The 12,801-nt window shown below is 35.9% G+C and overlaps 1 protein-coding gene across 1 annotated transcript in view; it reads right to left on the bottom strand.

The window, feature by feature from the left end:
* Slc13a1 (solute carrier family 13 member 1) overlaps positions 1-12,801 on the bottom strand; it is a 73,732-nt gene that overhangs the window by 17,734 nt on the left and 43,197 nt on the right. Inside the window, exons 7-8 of the mRNA XM_034519347.2 lie at positions 11,663-11,814; positions 1,644-1,763 (exon numbers count right to left, since the gene is read on the bottom strand). Coding sequence (XP_034375238.1) covers positions 1,644-1,763; positions 11,663-11,814 — 272 coding nt within the window. The remainder of the gene's footprint in view (positions 1-1,643; positions 1,764-11,662; positions 11,815-12,801) is intronic.

Raw genomic sequence — 12,801 nt, 5'->3', positions numbered from 1 at the left:
AGTGAGGGGGGGAAAAATGTTGGTCATTACCTTGCTAGACCTGGAAACTATGGTCACAGATAAAACACCACACCCTACTGAACTGTGTCATTTTTCAAAAAAAATGTCCTAGTAGCTGAGAGTTCACCTTAGCTGTCTTAGAGAACAGAATGCTGCTTGATTCATAAGTTCTTGAAATTATTAAAATTAAACTATAAAAGTAAATTTTAAATATTTTATTATTCAGAAAATAATTTTCATTTGTGACATATATATAATTCCTAATTATATGCAATGTATAATTCCTAATGGAGTATTAAATAAGTTGAAAGTACAGGCTGAATTTTAGATTTTGGTAATTAGCCCTTTGTGGGTTTTATGGTGGCTATCATCTCAGGCATACAACCACTGCATGCTTATCAAACTAACAGCTTCAAACTTAGAAAAGCAGGGAATTCACCTAGTATACAGAACTTGACATTTTAGTGGCACTGGTGGTTCTTTATTGACCAGTGTAACCTACTTTAGTTGCTGCAGTTCAGCTTAGACTCTTAAGTGTTGACATCATGGTACCAGAAGTGATCTTACCAAACTGATCTTACCAAACTAAAATTCTCTTGTTTACAGTAGAAGATACTGAGACTAATCCAGGGCAGGACTTGCAAAGATTACTCATCTGTCCTGGTGTTACTTCTTGTGGTGGTTTGAATAATAATGGCTCCCATAGGCTCATATCCTTGAATACTAATTACCAGAGCATGGAACTCTTTGAAAGGATTAGAAGGATTAGGAGGTGTGGCCTTCTTAGAGAAAATGTGTCACTGGGAGTTGGCTTCAAGATCTCAAAAGCCCATGTGAGATACAATTTCTCTCTCTCTCTCTCTCTCTCTCTCTCTCTCTCTCTCTCTCTCTCTCTCCTCCTCTTCCTCCTCTTCCTCTTCCTCCTCCTGATCTCTGTCTACAGATCAGGATGTAGCACTCAGCTACTTCTCCAGCATCATGTGTGCTGTCATGCTGTCTACCATGTTGATAAAGGACTAAACTTTGAAACTGTAAGCAAGCCCTCAATTAAATGCTTGTTTCAGTCGTAGTTGCCTTGGTCATGGTGTCTCTTCACAGCAACAGAACATTAACAAAGCTACCTCTCTTCTCCCAGTTATTAGTCCAACATCTTTTCACAGAGAGTCTTTTCAAATCTCTATTTAACTTTGTATTTTGAAGGTGTTATTAAGTTTGAAGTTTGCATGAAACAGGTAAACCCTGCATGGTAACAATTGAAAGTAACTTGATAATCTAAGAACATTGATCCTAAGAGGCACAGGGGCATGGCTTCTCACAACTCTACTGTGATAGATGGGTTGAGACTATGGCATAAACTGTTCCTTATTCCTTTCTGAGCAGTTACTATATCACTAGTTTAAGACTCAAAGGACACTCAGTTGGACCTGTATTTTATAGACTCCACCAATGCCAATGTTGTTTAAATTATTCCAGCCTGTCCTAAAAATGTGTTTAGGCATGCCAATTTTTTGAATGTAAAAAATGTGGAAACACAGTGTGTATAGCATAGGGGAGAATACAGATATTCTCTATATCTGGATATAGAGGTAAAAGCATTGGTCACATAGATACCTTTATTACATTAAAATAAAATGTCTACTTACTTGAATCCTAAGAAAAGCCACTGGAGCCAAATCCAAGACAAAAGCAGAAGAATAACAGCAACCGGGAAGGAAAACAAAAACCAAGATCCAAAGTTGAGGCAACGACAATTGGGGTAGCGTCTATATGAAAATAGAAAGCCATGTTAGGGAGGAGAGACACATGGAGTCTTTGCTGATCGTCATGCAGCAAAGAGCAGCAGTCCACGCCTTTACTGTGCTTTTGGCAGAGATGGTTGTCTTGGAGCGTGATCACAGTATACACACCAACACACATTCCTTTTTAAATCTCCTGCCCTCATTCTGTAACCACATAATTACACTATACCCCAAGAAAAGAAGAGGGTTACATTTTAATTGTTGTCCCTTCAAATCAATCATACTTGTGAAAAAACACCTATCACTGCAGCTCCTATTCGTTAAATATAAAATATATGTGCATGAAGGCATGTGTTTTGTTGTTACTGTTCAAATCATTAGACTACGAATGAGCAAAGACTAATCAGCTGGGCTGGGTACAGATGGCAGAGGGAAGAACTCACAGTTGGTCACCATTCCCCATTGGTATCTGGCAACCAAATATTTGTGAATAACTTCAACTTGGCTCAGACCTTCTCCTCTGGCTAGTTTTAGGTTTCTTTTACCAAAAGTATTGTGCCATTCTGGGTATATCAGAAGCCATTGTACCTAACTTTGGACTCCGTATCATGAAACAACTCTGGACCAGATGAAATAGTAAAATATTCTGTGTAAGACTTCTAATTTTTTTTCTTTATCTCCTAGTTATTTTACTTAAAAATTAACATAATAACAAAACACCAGCAATTAAATAAGCTCAGATAATGAACATCATTTTGTGGTGACCTTACACTCATTACTTTAAAATATAGTCTAAATACTAAATAAATATGCATATCATGGTAATTTTATAACTACAGAGGAACATCAGGAAATTTGAAAAATAATTGGCTTTGATTATTTTTTCTTGATGTGAGAACATAGGAGTTGGAAATCTAAATATACATATAAAATTGACAACCCGTTTTTAGTTCTTTCAAAATGACAAAATACAGAAAGCTTGGTGAAAATAAAGATTTTTGCAATTTTTGTTATACTTTGTTCCATAGCAATTTCCTCTAAATTGAAGCATAACATCATTGGGATGAGAGGGAAGTAAAGTAAACAAATGACACAAATCCAGGAAGCTGAACTTAAACCACTAACCCTCTCCCCAAAGTTATCTTCAGGAAACAACGGCCAGAAAGAGGCTCTGTCCACTAATGAATGAAGGAAGGAACTATGGCAGATATGCAAATGGAGAAGTATTAAGCTACTAAAGGATAAAATCTGGTCATCATCCACAAATTTACTTATATATAAAATATAGAAGATAGTATATTGAATGAATATGCCTGTTACAGAAAGACAAACATTGCATGACCTCACTCATTTGTGGAACCTAGAAAAGTAGAACTTAGACTTTGAGAACAGAATAGCAGTTCCCAGAGGCTGGAGACAGTAGGGAGGAAGACAGAGACTGGGCCATGGGTATTAAGCTTCAGCTGGATAGCAGAAGGAATACATTCTGATGTTTCATTGTTTGATAGGTTGGTTATATGTAACAATAATCATTAAAGAAAATGATTTGAATGTTTTACTACAAAGAGTGGTAAGTATTTGAGGTGTTTCCCCTAATTTGAACCATAAAACTCTGTGTTGAAGCATAACTTTGTATCCCATAAATATAAAAAAAAATTTAATATGTGAACTAAAAAATTTAGTAGGTGCTTTATCCATTTGTATCTCTTTTTTTAAATCATAAATGGATAAAGAGTAAAGATTAAATTTTATTTGCCTGAATATCAGTCAATATTCAGTTTTTCCAGCAGCACTTGTGAAAGGTACTGTCTCATTTGGGGGCATAAGAATTAATATTTAGAGTACAGTTAGGAATTATGCTGGCTCAGTAAAGTACTGGCTGTAGGTTCTTCTCCAACACCCATGACTTCACTATCCCGGAGTAGTTGGCTAGGCTTCCTGTCCTAGGCATGACTTCTCTCTTGTTGAATGGTCGTCAAGTCCAATTAGTGAACTATTGATTACCTCCAAGGTATGTGTGTCACTAAAAATAGACTATCTAAAGGAAGCGCCCCCAATTGTTTACAATAATGTGCATACAAGAAACATTATATTGAGTGAGCAGGTTGCATTATACAATTAGGAATTTGTTTATATATTATAAACTATTATATATATATATATATATATATATATATATATATATATATATATATATGCAAGAATTTGAGGGAGTACATGTGAAAGTTTGAAGAAAGGAAAAGAAAAAGGAAGAAATGGGGAAATGATATAACTATACATTTAATTTTAAACAACTTTAAAAGGGCCTGTATTTTCTGTAATGTATATTTTCAGTGTCTTTGTCAAGAATCAGGTAGTTGTGGGTGTGTGAACTTATGTCTGGGTCCTCAGTTGTATTCCATTGACCATTGTGTCTGTGTCAGCTGATTTTATTCCCATGACTCTATAGTTTAGCCTGAGGTCAGGTATTGCAATACCTCCAGCAATGTTTTTGTTGTTGTTGTTCAGGATTGCCTAGTAGGTGTGATGTCTTTTGTGATACATTTGAATCTTAAGACTTTCAAAAAATTCTGTGAATAGTTGTATTAGAATTTTCATAAGAATTATGACGAATAAACAGATTGCTTTTGACAGGGTGGCTATTTTCACAATACTAACTATACCAATTCATAAGCATGAGAGGTCTTTCTATAGATATGGAGAAAATGTCCTATACATTAAGATGGTGAAGTCTGAGGGACAGGATGGCTGAGGAACAGGACACATTGGGAGCGTGTTCAGAATGAATTGACACGTCCTTTAGTCTTCCAAGTGATCATATCTGATAGTCCTCTATATACATGAGTCTAGAGCTCAAAGGAAAGGACAGAGGCTCAGACGTAAAATTGCAAGCCATTATTGTATAGGTAGGATTCTCAGCTAGGGAAGCATGATCAGTTTAGGGTGAAATGAAGATTTAGATGTAGAGCTGACTCACAGGCTTGCCTTATATTTAAGAGGTCAGGAAAAAGTGGAAGAATGAGTAGGCAGTCTAAGAACTTTCAGTTCTAATGAAATCCCCTGAGCATGGTGTTACACTCCTATTTCACGGGGGAAAAACTAAGTCTTAGGAGCTACATGTATTATTCAAGGTCATAACTTATGTAGTCAAGTGGGATTTTTCAGCCCAGGAGAAGTTTTAACTTAAGACAAAACTACTTTATCACTAAACCACTGTGTGTTCGAATACAGGTCCCAGCTAAAAATGGAAACTTCTGTGCCTATCACAAAACATCCATAAACCAGAATACAATGTTCATATTTTTAAAGGCATTCAAAACAGTTACAACTTCTTCTCATGTAAAACGGAGACATGCTTGAGTCTAAAGCATATATATATAGATCCAAATGTTGGTAGTGGAAAAGATACAACTGTTATTGCAGTTCTTATGACCAACTACGAACAAGATGAATTACTTTAATTCAAGGGAAAAAAAAAAAAATACCTCAGAAACCACCTCAAAAGCAATGATGCAGCTATGGAAATCTACAGCCTTTTCACAGATTTGGATCATTAACAGTCATAATGACTCGGTGTCTAACCCGATTATAATCCTTTTTTATTATAATGCTTTTGATTAACAACTTCTTCAACTGTGTGAGACAAAGTCACTTCTCGGCTTTGGATTTGAGGACACTGAGAGATACTTTCAAAAAAAAAAAAAAAAAAAGTTTGAAATGTTGACTGCTTTTTGTTTTCATTAGCCAGGCATGATTCTTAGCAGCAAGTACAAGGCAGAAGATATGAACGCACAGCAGCGTGACAGCATGTACAAGACCTGTGCAAGTCCAAACCAGACTAAAACCCAGCATGAAGAGGTGCGTGGGCATGAATTCTCACTCCTAGCTGGGGAGCAATCAGAAATTGTCAACTGCTGGGAGAGGAAGGTCAATTTTCCCTGGGAGTGAGTTTCTGATTAGTCCACCTTGCTTCAGGGGAAGGCATGAGTCCAAGCAGGTTTGGGTAGCACAAACTGGCCTTGATAAGAAAAACCTTAGGGGGTAGGCAAGAAAGTGACATACAGATATGGGGAGCACTGGGGGAAAAAATATGCATATGACCAAAATAAGGTATGTGAGACTCTCAGAGAACTAACAAGAAAGAGCAAGGTGGCAGCAAAGCAGAGTTGCTGACAGTGTCACCATCTCCAGGCTCTATGGAGAGCCACACATGCACTGTGCCTTTAATCTGTATGGTAATGCATGATTACATTTCCCCTCTTTAGGTAAAACAAACAAACAAACAAACAAACGAAACAAACCCAAACCTGATGTTCAAGGAAGTTATGGTATATGACACACAATAAATTGTGGCATGTGATAAATGGTGTACTTTGGACCTGATACCAATCCTGTGATGTGCACATTTCTTAAATGAAAAAAGAAATGTATTTTATTATGTATTTGTATAGGAGGTGTGTGTGTATGTGTGTGTGTGTGTGTGTGTGTGTGTGCACGCGCGTGCGCTTGTGTATGTAGTATGGTCATCCCACAAAGCATATATAGAAGTAATAGAACAAACAACCTACAGAATTGGCTATCGTGTGGGTACCAAGGATAAAATTCAGTTTTAAGACTTGACTGCAAGTACCTTAACCTGCTTAGGCATTTTGCTGGTTCCTATATTTCTTCTCTGATTGTTGTCAGGGAGTTTGTTTCTAACAGATTTATACTGCTCGTTTCGGGAGTGAAAGCCATGGCAGTTTTTGAAGGGAGTTAGTACTGTATTGAAAGGGATTAAGTTTACTTTCTTCTCTGATTAGCAAAGACAATAAGGTAGCCAGGTAAGCTTTAAACCCAAGGCAAGAACAAACACATTTCTTTTACTATCCCTCAGTCTGTGAATCATAGAACAGCAGTCCACCCCTTGGCCACAGTTTTGTTTTCTGCAGAACAGCTGTCAGCAATCAATCATAATCTGAATACTCATATTTGTCTTGTTTCTAAAAAAAAAAAAGTAGCTGTGTGTAGATAACCTTCATTACAGTATGTTATAGCTCTTCTAGCTTTTGTATGGTTTTGTAAATATTTTACAGTGACTTGTGACTACTTTACAAATTCAGTACTATATGTGCTACATGTGTGGTTGGGTACTACCTAAAGGTTTATACATTCACTGAGATTTTTGCAGCCTAACCCATATAGATAAGCCAACCGCTGCAATGATTGAATATACAATTAGAAGGAATGACTGTGATGATCTTGATAATAAACCTTCCTTCCATGCTGCTTTCTATGCCCATAATTTTACAGCTAAAACTTAAAACGTGAATACTGTGTTTTTATAATCATCAAGCTATGCCATTTTACTTAGAATAACATTTCATTCGTTAATTCAATAGCTCTTTTTTTTGACTGATATAGCTCATATTTATTTGGTGAAAATAATGCATCAAAACTTCCCGACTACTGCTACTATGAAAATAGCAATTTTTATCAATAATATATTTCCTTTCACGGGTTTAACTTGATATGACAATTACTGCATTGGTAGAATAAGCCCTTGGAACTTTCAGTACTTTATGGACATCATGTATGGACAATGCTTGTCTAGTAGCTCTCTCCTTCTTACTGCTCCCTCCAACCTCCCTTTTCCAAGAGTTTGTATTTCTCAAGGGTTAAAACCAGACCAACATCTTACCCTTGTTCTAAAATAATTTCTCCTGTGTTTTCGTCAGGCCAAAATTTATCCAACCCCCTCCCCCAATCTTGATTAACTTCAACTTTCTGCCTTTCTCTCCCTACTGTGTACTTACTCCCCTCTGCTCAATCTGATCTGTGCCCACCATCAACTGCTATGTTGAATCTACCATCTTCTAAAACACTAAGGAGAATCATGGGCCTTTCTTGGACATCTTCTTGCCTCTTCAACTTCCCATGTTCCACCTATTATTCTGAAGATGGACTTCATTTTTGGCTTCTAGAACACCACATGTTTCTGATTCTCCTTCTACTTTAATTAACTTTCTTTACCTTCCTTATTAACAGTATTTTCTGGAAGTATCTTCCTATCTGTATTCTTTTAAACATTTTCTTTCTTTGTAATTATTGCTATGTTCAAAAATTTAGTTTCTGCCCTTATAGATATGCTGCTTGACATAATTACCTCCTAGAATGCACGTACTTATGAAGCCTGCTACCCAGCTCCTTGTGGATAGGTTCTCAGTAGGCCATATAAATCTGACCAGATTAAGTTAATTTCTCCAAGGAATATGCTCTTTCTCTTCTAGAAGTTCATAGCACCACTCTCCAGCCAGACATCACCAGAGTTGTTTTAAAGCCTCTTTAACTTGAAACTCTCACGACTAATTATAATGACCTTCTGGCTGTGCGATGCCTTGGATTTAAACACTGTCATCTCAGGAGTAGCCTTTCATCATTTCTCAGTGCATGAGTAATGCACTTCTAATTGGATTCTTACCCTAGACTCTTAGAATGTCAATCTGTGTGCACACTGCCACTCTAAACTATGCAAAAGAGGGAGGGAGGGAGGGAGAGAGAGAGAGAGAGAGAGAGAGAGAGAGAGAGAGAGGATCCCAGTATTTAAAAAGTATATTGTAGATATTGCTCCATTTGATTTCAGTTGTTTGCACTAATTTTATTACTGTACATAGTGTTTACCTCTAAAATCTTTCTGCATAATGGCAAGTTTTCTCTAGCAAATTTTCCGTAGCATATGACTAAAGTCCTGTTGTAGGACACAACTTCAGTTTCTGGGGAGGTCAACTTTTCATTAAGGGAATTTTTGCAAATAGTTTTCATTAATTTATTTATTCACTCATTTTACATCCTGATTGCAGCCCTCTCTCTCTCCTCTCTACTCCCAGTCCCACCCTCCCACTCCCCTTCTCTCATTCCCCCTCCTCTGCTCCTCATAGAAGCCCCGCTCCTGCTGGGTACCAACCCTCCTTGGCACATCAAGTCTCATCAAGACTAAGCTCATCCTTTCCCACTGTGCCAGACAAGGTAGCCCAACTAGGGGAGAAGGGTTCAACAGCAGGCAACAGAGTCCGAGTGAGAGACAGCCCTGACTCCAAGTGTTGGCTGACCCAGATGAGACCAAGCTCTGCAGTGTTTCTATTATAATGATGGTCTAGTATTATCATCATCTCTTAGGCCATCTATAAAAATGATATATGGGTTTACGGAGAAATAGATGGTAAGTAGAAGATAAATGGACATGTAAACACCTGAAAAAGATTTCTAAGTAAGTTATGCAATTTTTTCTTTCAATAGTGCAATTGGAAGATGGCACCTTGCTTTGAATATCAATGGCAGAAGTTGCTCATATTCAAGTTTTTTGTAGCCTTTAGAATTGGAAGGCAAAATCATTGCACATTTATTACTGCTCAAAACAATGGCAAGTAGTATCAAGAAGAAATGATTGTATTATCTTAGTGAGTTCCTAAATAAAGCAGAATATTTCTCCAGGTCTAAAAATGGATAAAAAGAATATATATTGTAGAACTTTAAGCTTCTGATATTATTCCAATGAAACTGAATGAATATTACCCCAGTGTAGTTTTATAATACAACTTTTTTTGCAAAGATATATTCACATAAAACTTACCTATCTATTTTACTTTCTAACAAATATTAAATTGAACTTCATTCTAATCATGATTTCAATATATTTGTTAATGTAAAGACAACATTTTGAAGAAAAACACTGAATTTCTATGTATATTTTAAGTAGTTTACAAATTTAAATGAAACTTTAGTCGAATTTCATGATTAGAGACATTAGGTTCATGAAAATAATTATTGAAACATTTGCTTAAATTGTTAAAAGGCTCTTGACCCAATATTAAAAATAGAATAATGCATGCAAAGTATCAAGAGAAATATTAAATAATATTTAAAAAAACTGGCTGATACACTACACAGGAACACAAAGAGCAGGAGAAAACTCAGCATGAACTCAGCTGTGTAAAGTGATTTCATTAGAATGGTCTAACTGTTCTACATATAGCAGCCATTTTCTGACACTAACCGTGATAAACTATTTAAATTGGGCCTAAACATTAGGAAGAGGATTATGCAGAGCTAGTTGAGATGAAAAATCTCTTTTCCTGATCATGGGTGCAAATCTATCTGGCAGAAAAGATTCAGGTGCATTTCCAGTTCTTAAGTGTGGAACACAGCCCCTCAAGATTAAATTTCAGAAGCCCTCCATTTATGCCTCAAATACCTTTCAAATGTTTCTTCCTACATGATTGTTTAGCCCTATGAAGTACCACTGAAGAGGAAAAGTACACACAGTCCCCACCCCTAATCAAGAAACTATTTGAAACTGATACCTGCTGGGAAATGGAAAACCCGGTTTTCTCCAGTGGAGTGTCACTGCTTCTACCAACTATATTTCAGGGCAGACAATAAACCCAGGTGGAGTTAACCTCCAGAAAATGTACTTTTTAAAAAAGTATAATTTCTTTTGGTATATTGTGTCTTTCTTTTTTCTTTTTTGTTTTGATTATCATTTTTGTGGGTTTTGGTTAGAGAGAGAGGAAAGGGGGTTGGAGAATGAGAATGGGAAGATGGGAAGGACCTGGGAAGAGTTGAGAACTTGGAAAAACATGATCAAAATATACTGTTGGAAAAAATATAAAAATAACCTAAATATATCTTTATACTAGATATATAAATTAAACCAATCTATGATGGATATAATATTCACAGAAACATTAAATATACACAAAGGCCTTCGATATGGAACCTGAACTTCTACATTATTGTTCTTAGTACACAAGATGCCACTCTTTGTAGAATGGGGATTGGCATTCTTGTCCTTGCATTTGTTGGAGAAGCTATGTATGTAAAAAGTTTTACAAATTATTTGAGAAGGTTAGTAGAGCCTAGAATTCTGTTCTTTAGAGTGTAATTTCCTGTTTCTGAACCCTACTTTTTATGGGCAAAGCCTGCCTTCTCTTTTTGGGCTTCTTAAAGGCCACTCTTTACTTCCTAGCACTCTGACAAGTATATAATGTACTTCTAATACTTGAAATAGACCTTGCTTCTGAGTTCTCAAAGAAAATCATGTATTTCTATTTCTTCAATAGTCCTATATAACGCAAAATATTTTAGTATTATTTACACATTTAACTTTCATAGTATGTTTTCAAAATGTGACTGTTTTACATATGAAAAATTACGTCTTGGAGGAATTATTTTTTAGTTAAATATGTCAATTTATCTAAAAAGTATAGTATTTGGCTAATTTAATCTTAACTAAACTCTACCAGGGTTGAAAATGGAGATTCCTCAAGGTTTGTAATGGTCTGGTATCACAACTATGAACTTTCAGTTATTCATTCACATATCAGTAGGATATTCTAATGCTTTTATCTCTGGTATAAAATTAATTCTTCAATTTATTTTTTTTTTTTTTTTTTTTTTTTTTTAGTGTTGCCAACCTCAGCCTCTTCCAGTTAATGCCCATGTTCACCGTTCATCATTTATGTTCAGATGCTCACATCCAAACTCTGCATAAATCATCTCATGCAACAGCACATTTTCATTTCAGCTGATTATCACATTATTGAATTATTTGTAATGAGAAATGTATTCACTTTCTGGTAAGAGGCTCAGACAGGAGTGATGCTTCATTCCATCATGGAAGCATGCTGTCTCTGACATTAGCAGAGTAAGGCCTTTTTACAAAATCATGATGGTAGCTTAGCTTAGCAAGAGAATAGATTTTCAAATACATGCCAATTTACCAGATCCAACATATTCATCATCAATCCAAAAGTAGATTTCTAAATCTAGAGACATCCTGATAGGAAACAAAGTTAATCCTGCATAACAGTTTAGTCCCTGAATTTAATGAGTCAAGTAAGAAATATGTGTATGGTTTGTTGAATCACAAATCTGATTTTACTTACGTATTGAAATGCTCAGAGAAAATCAGGTTGGTGGAGGTACCAGTGATTGTTGTCAGCCCACCAATGGTTGAAGAATAAGCAATAGATAAACACATGAGCTTACACATCATGTGGTCCTTCTTTGACCGATATTTTGCTCCTGTGACCGTGTTCTGTTATTAAGAAAAGACATCATGAGAACAGTTCTATTTGTGGTCATAACAACATTTTTTATGTAATGAATGTGTCCTAGCTTTTCTATTTCATATACATGATGGTGTTTGAAGACAGAACTTTGGAAGGTAGTTAGAGTTAATGACACAAAGTGAGATCAAAGCTCCTTTAAAAAGAGACATTAAGACATTAAGATTTCTCTTCACCAACTAGAAATGCACAAAGGTGGCAATGTTTGTACCCAGCAAGACCCTAGTCCCTGCCAGACCTTGATCCTAGACTTAACTGTGGTAAATGAGATTTTTGTTGGTATTTGTTATTTTATTCTGGGTTAAATAATAAAAAACACATAGGAATAATATATAGGAATAAGACATACCAATAAGACAGTATAATAAACATGTAAGTAAAATACTGAACTATTTCAAAAACACAATTTTAGTCATTCTTTAAAGCTTATTTTCTGTTTCTGATCCAATCTTTCCCTTTATTTCTTTCCTTTTTCATAACTTCTAATGCTTTCTATAATTTTCTGCTATTATTGATGGTACACAGTCAATAAGTTTCTTAACATCTTTGTGAGCTTTTCCCCACCTTGGCCCTTTGATGGTTGATATTCATAAAACAGCACTCTAGAAACCAAATGTTTTCATCTTCATGATTCGTAGCACTGAGAGATGATCTCAGAATCCTTCCTCACTCACTGCTCCAAAATAGCCTGCATGTACATGCACACATGAATGTGTGTGTTTGCATGCACACGCATACACACACACACACACACACACACACACATACACACACATGATCATGATATTCTGAAGTAGTTACTTAGTGCTTTCATTTTTTTTTTGCCTGATTTCTCTATTCTACCCAAAACCTATGTCTTGTTTTTGTGAAAGAAAAAAAAATCTTGACAAAAACTACAGAGGCGGAGAAAGGATTTACTTAGCTTACAATTCCAAGTTACAGTCTATCATGGCAGG

The sequence above is a fragment of the Arvicanthis niloticus genome, chromosome 15 (genome assembly GCF_011762505.2).
Source record: "Arvicanthis niloticus isolate mArvNil1 chromosome 15, mArvNil1.pat.X, whole genome shotgun sequence".
Classification (NCBI taxonomy): domain Eukaryota; kingdom Metazoa; phylum Chordata; class Mammalia; order Rodentia; family Muridae; genus Arvicanthis; species Arvicanthis niloticus.
Note: the sequence above shows the minus strand (reverse complement) of the source record. Positions and strands in the feature narration are given on the sequence as shown.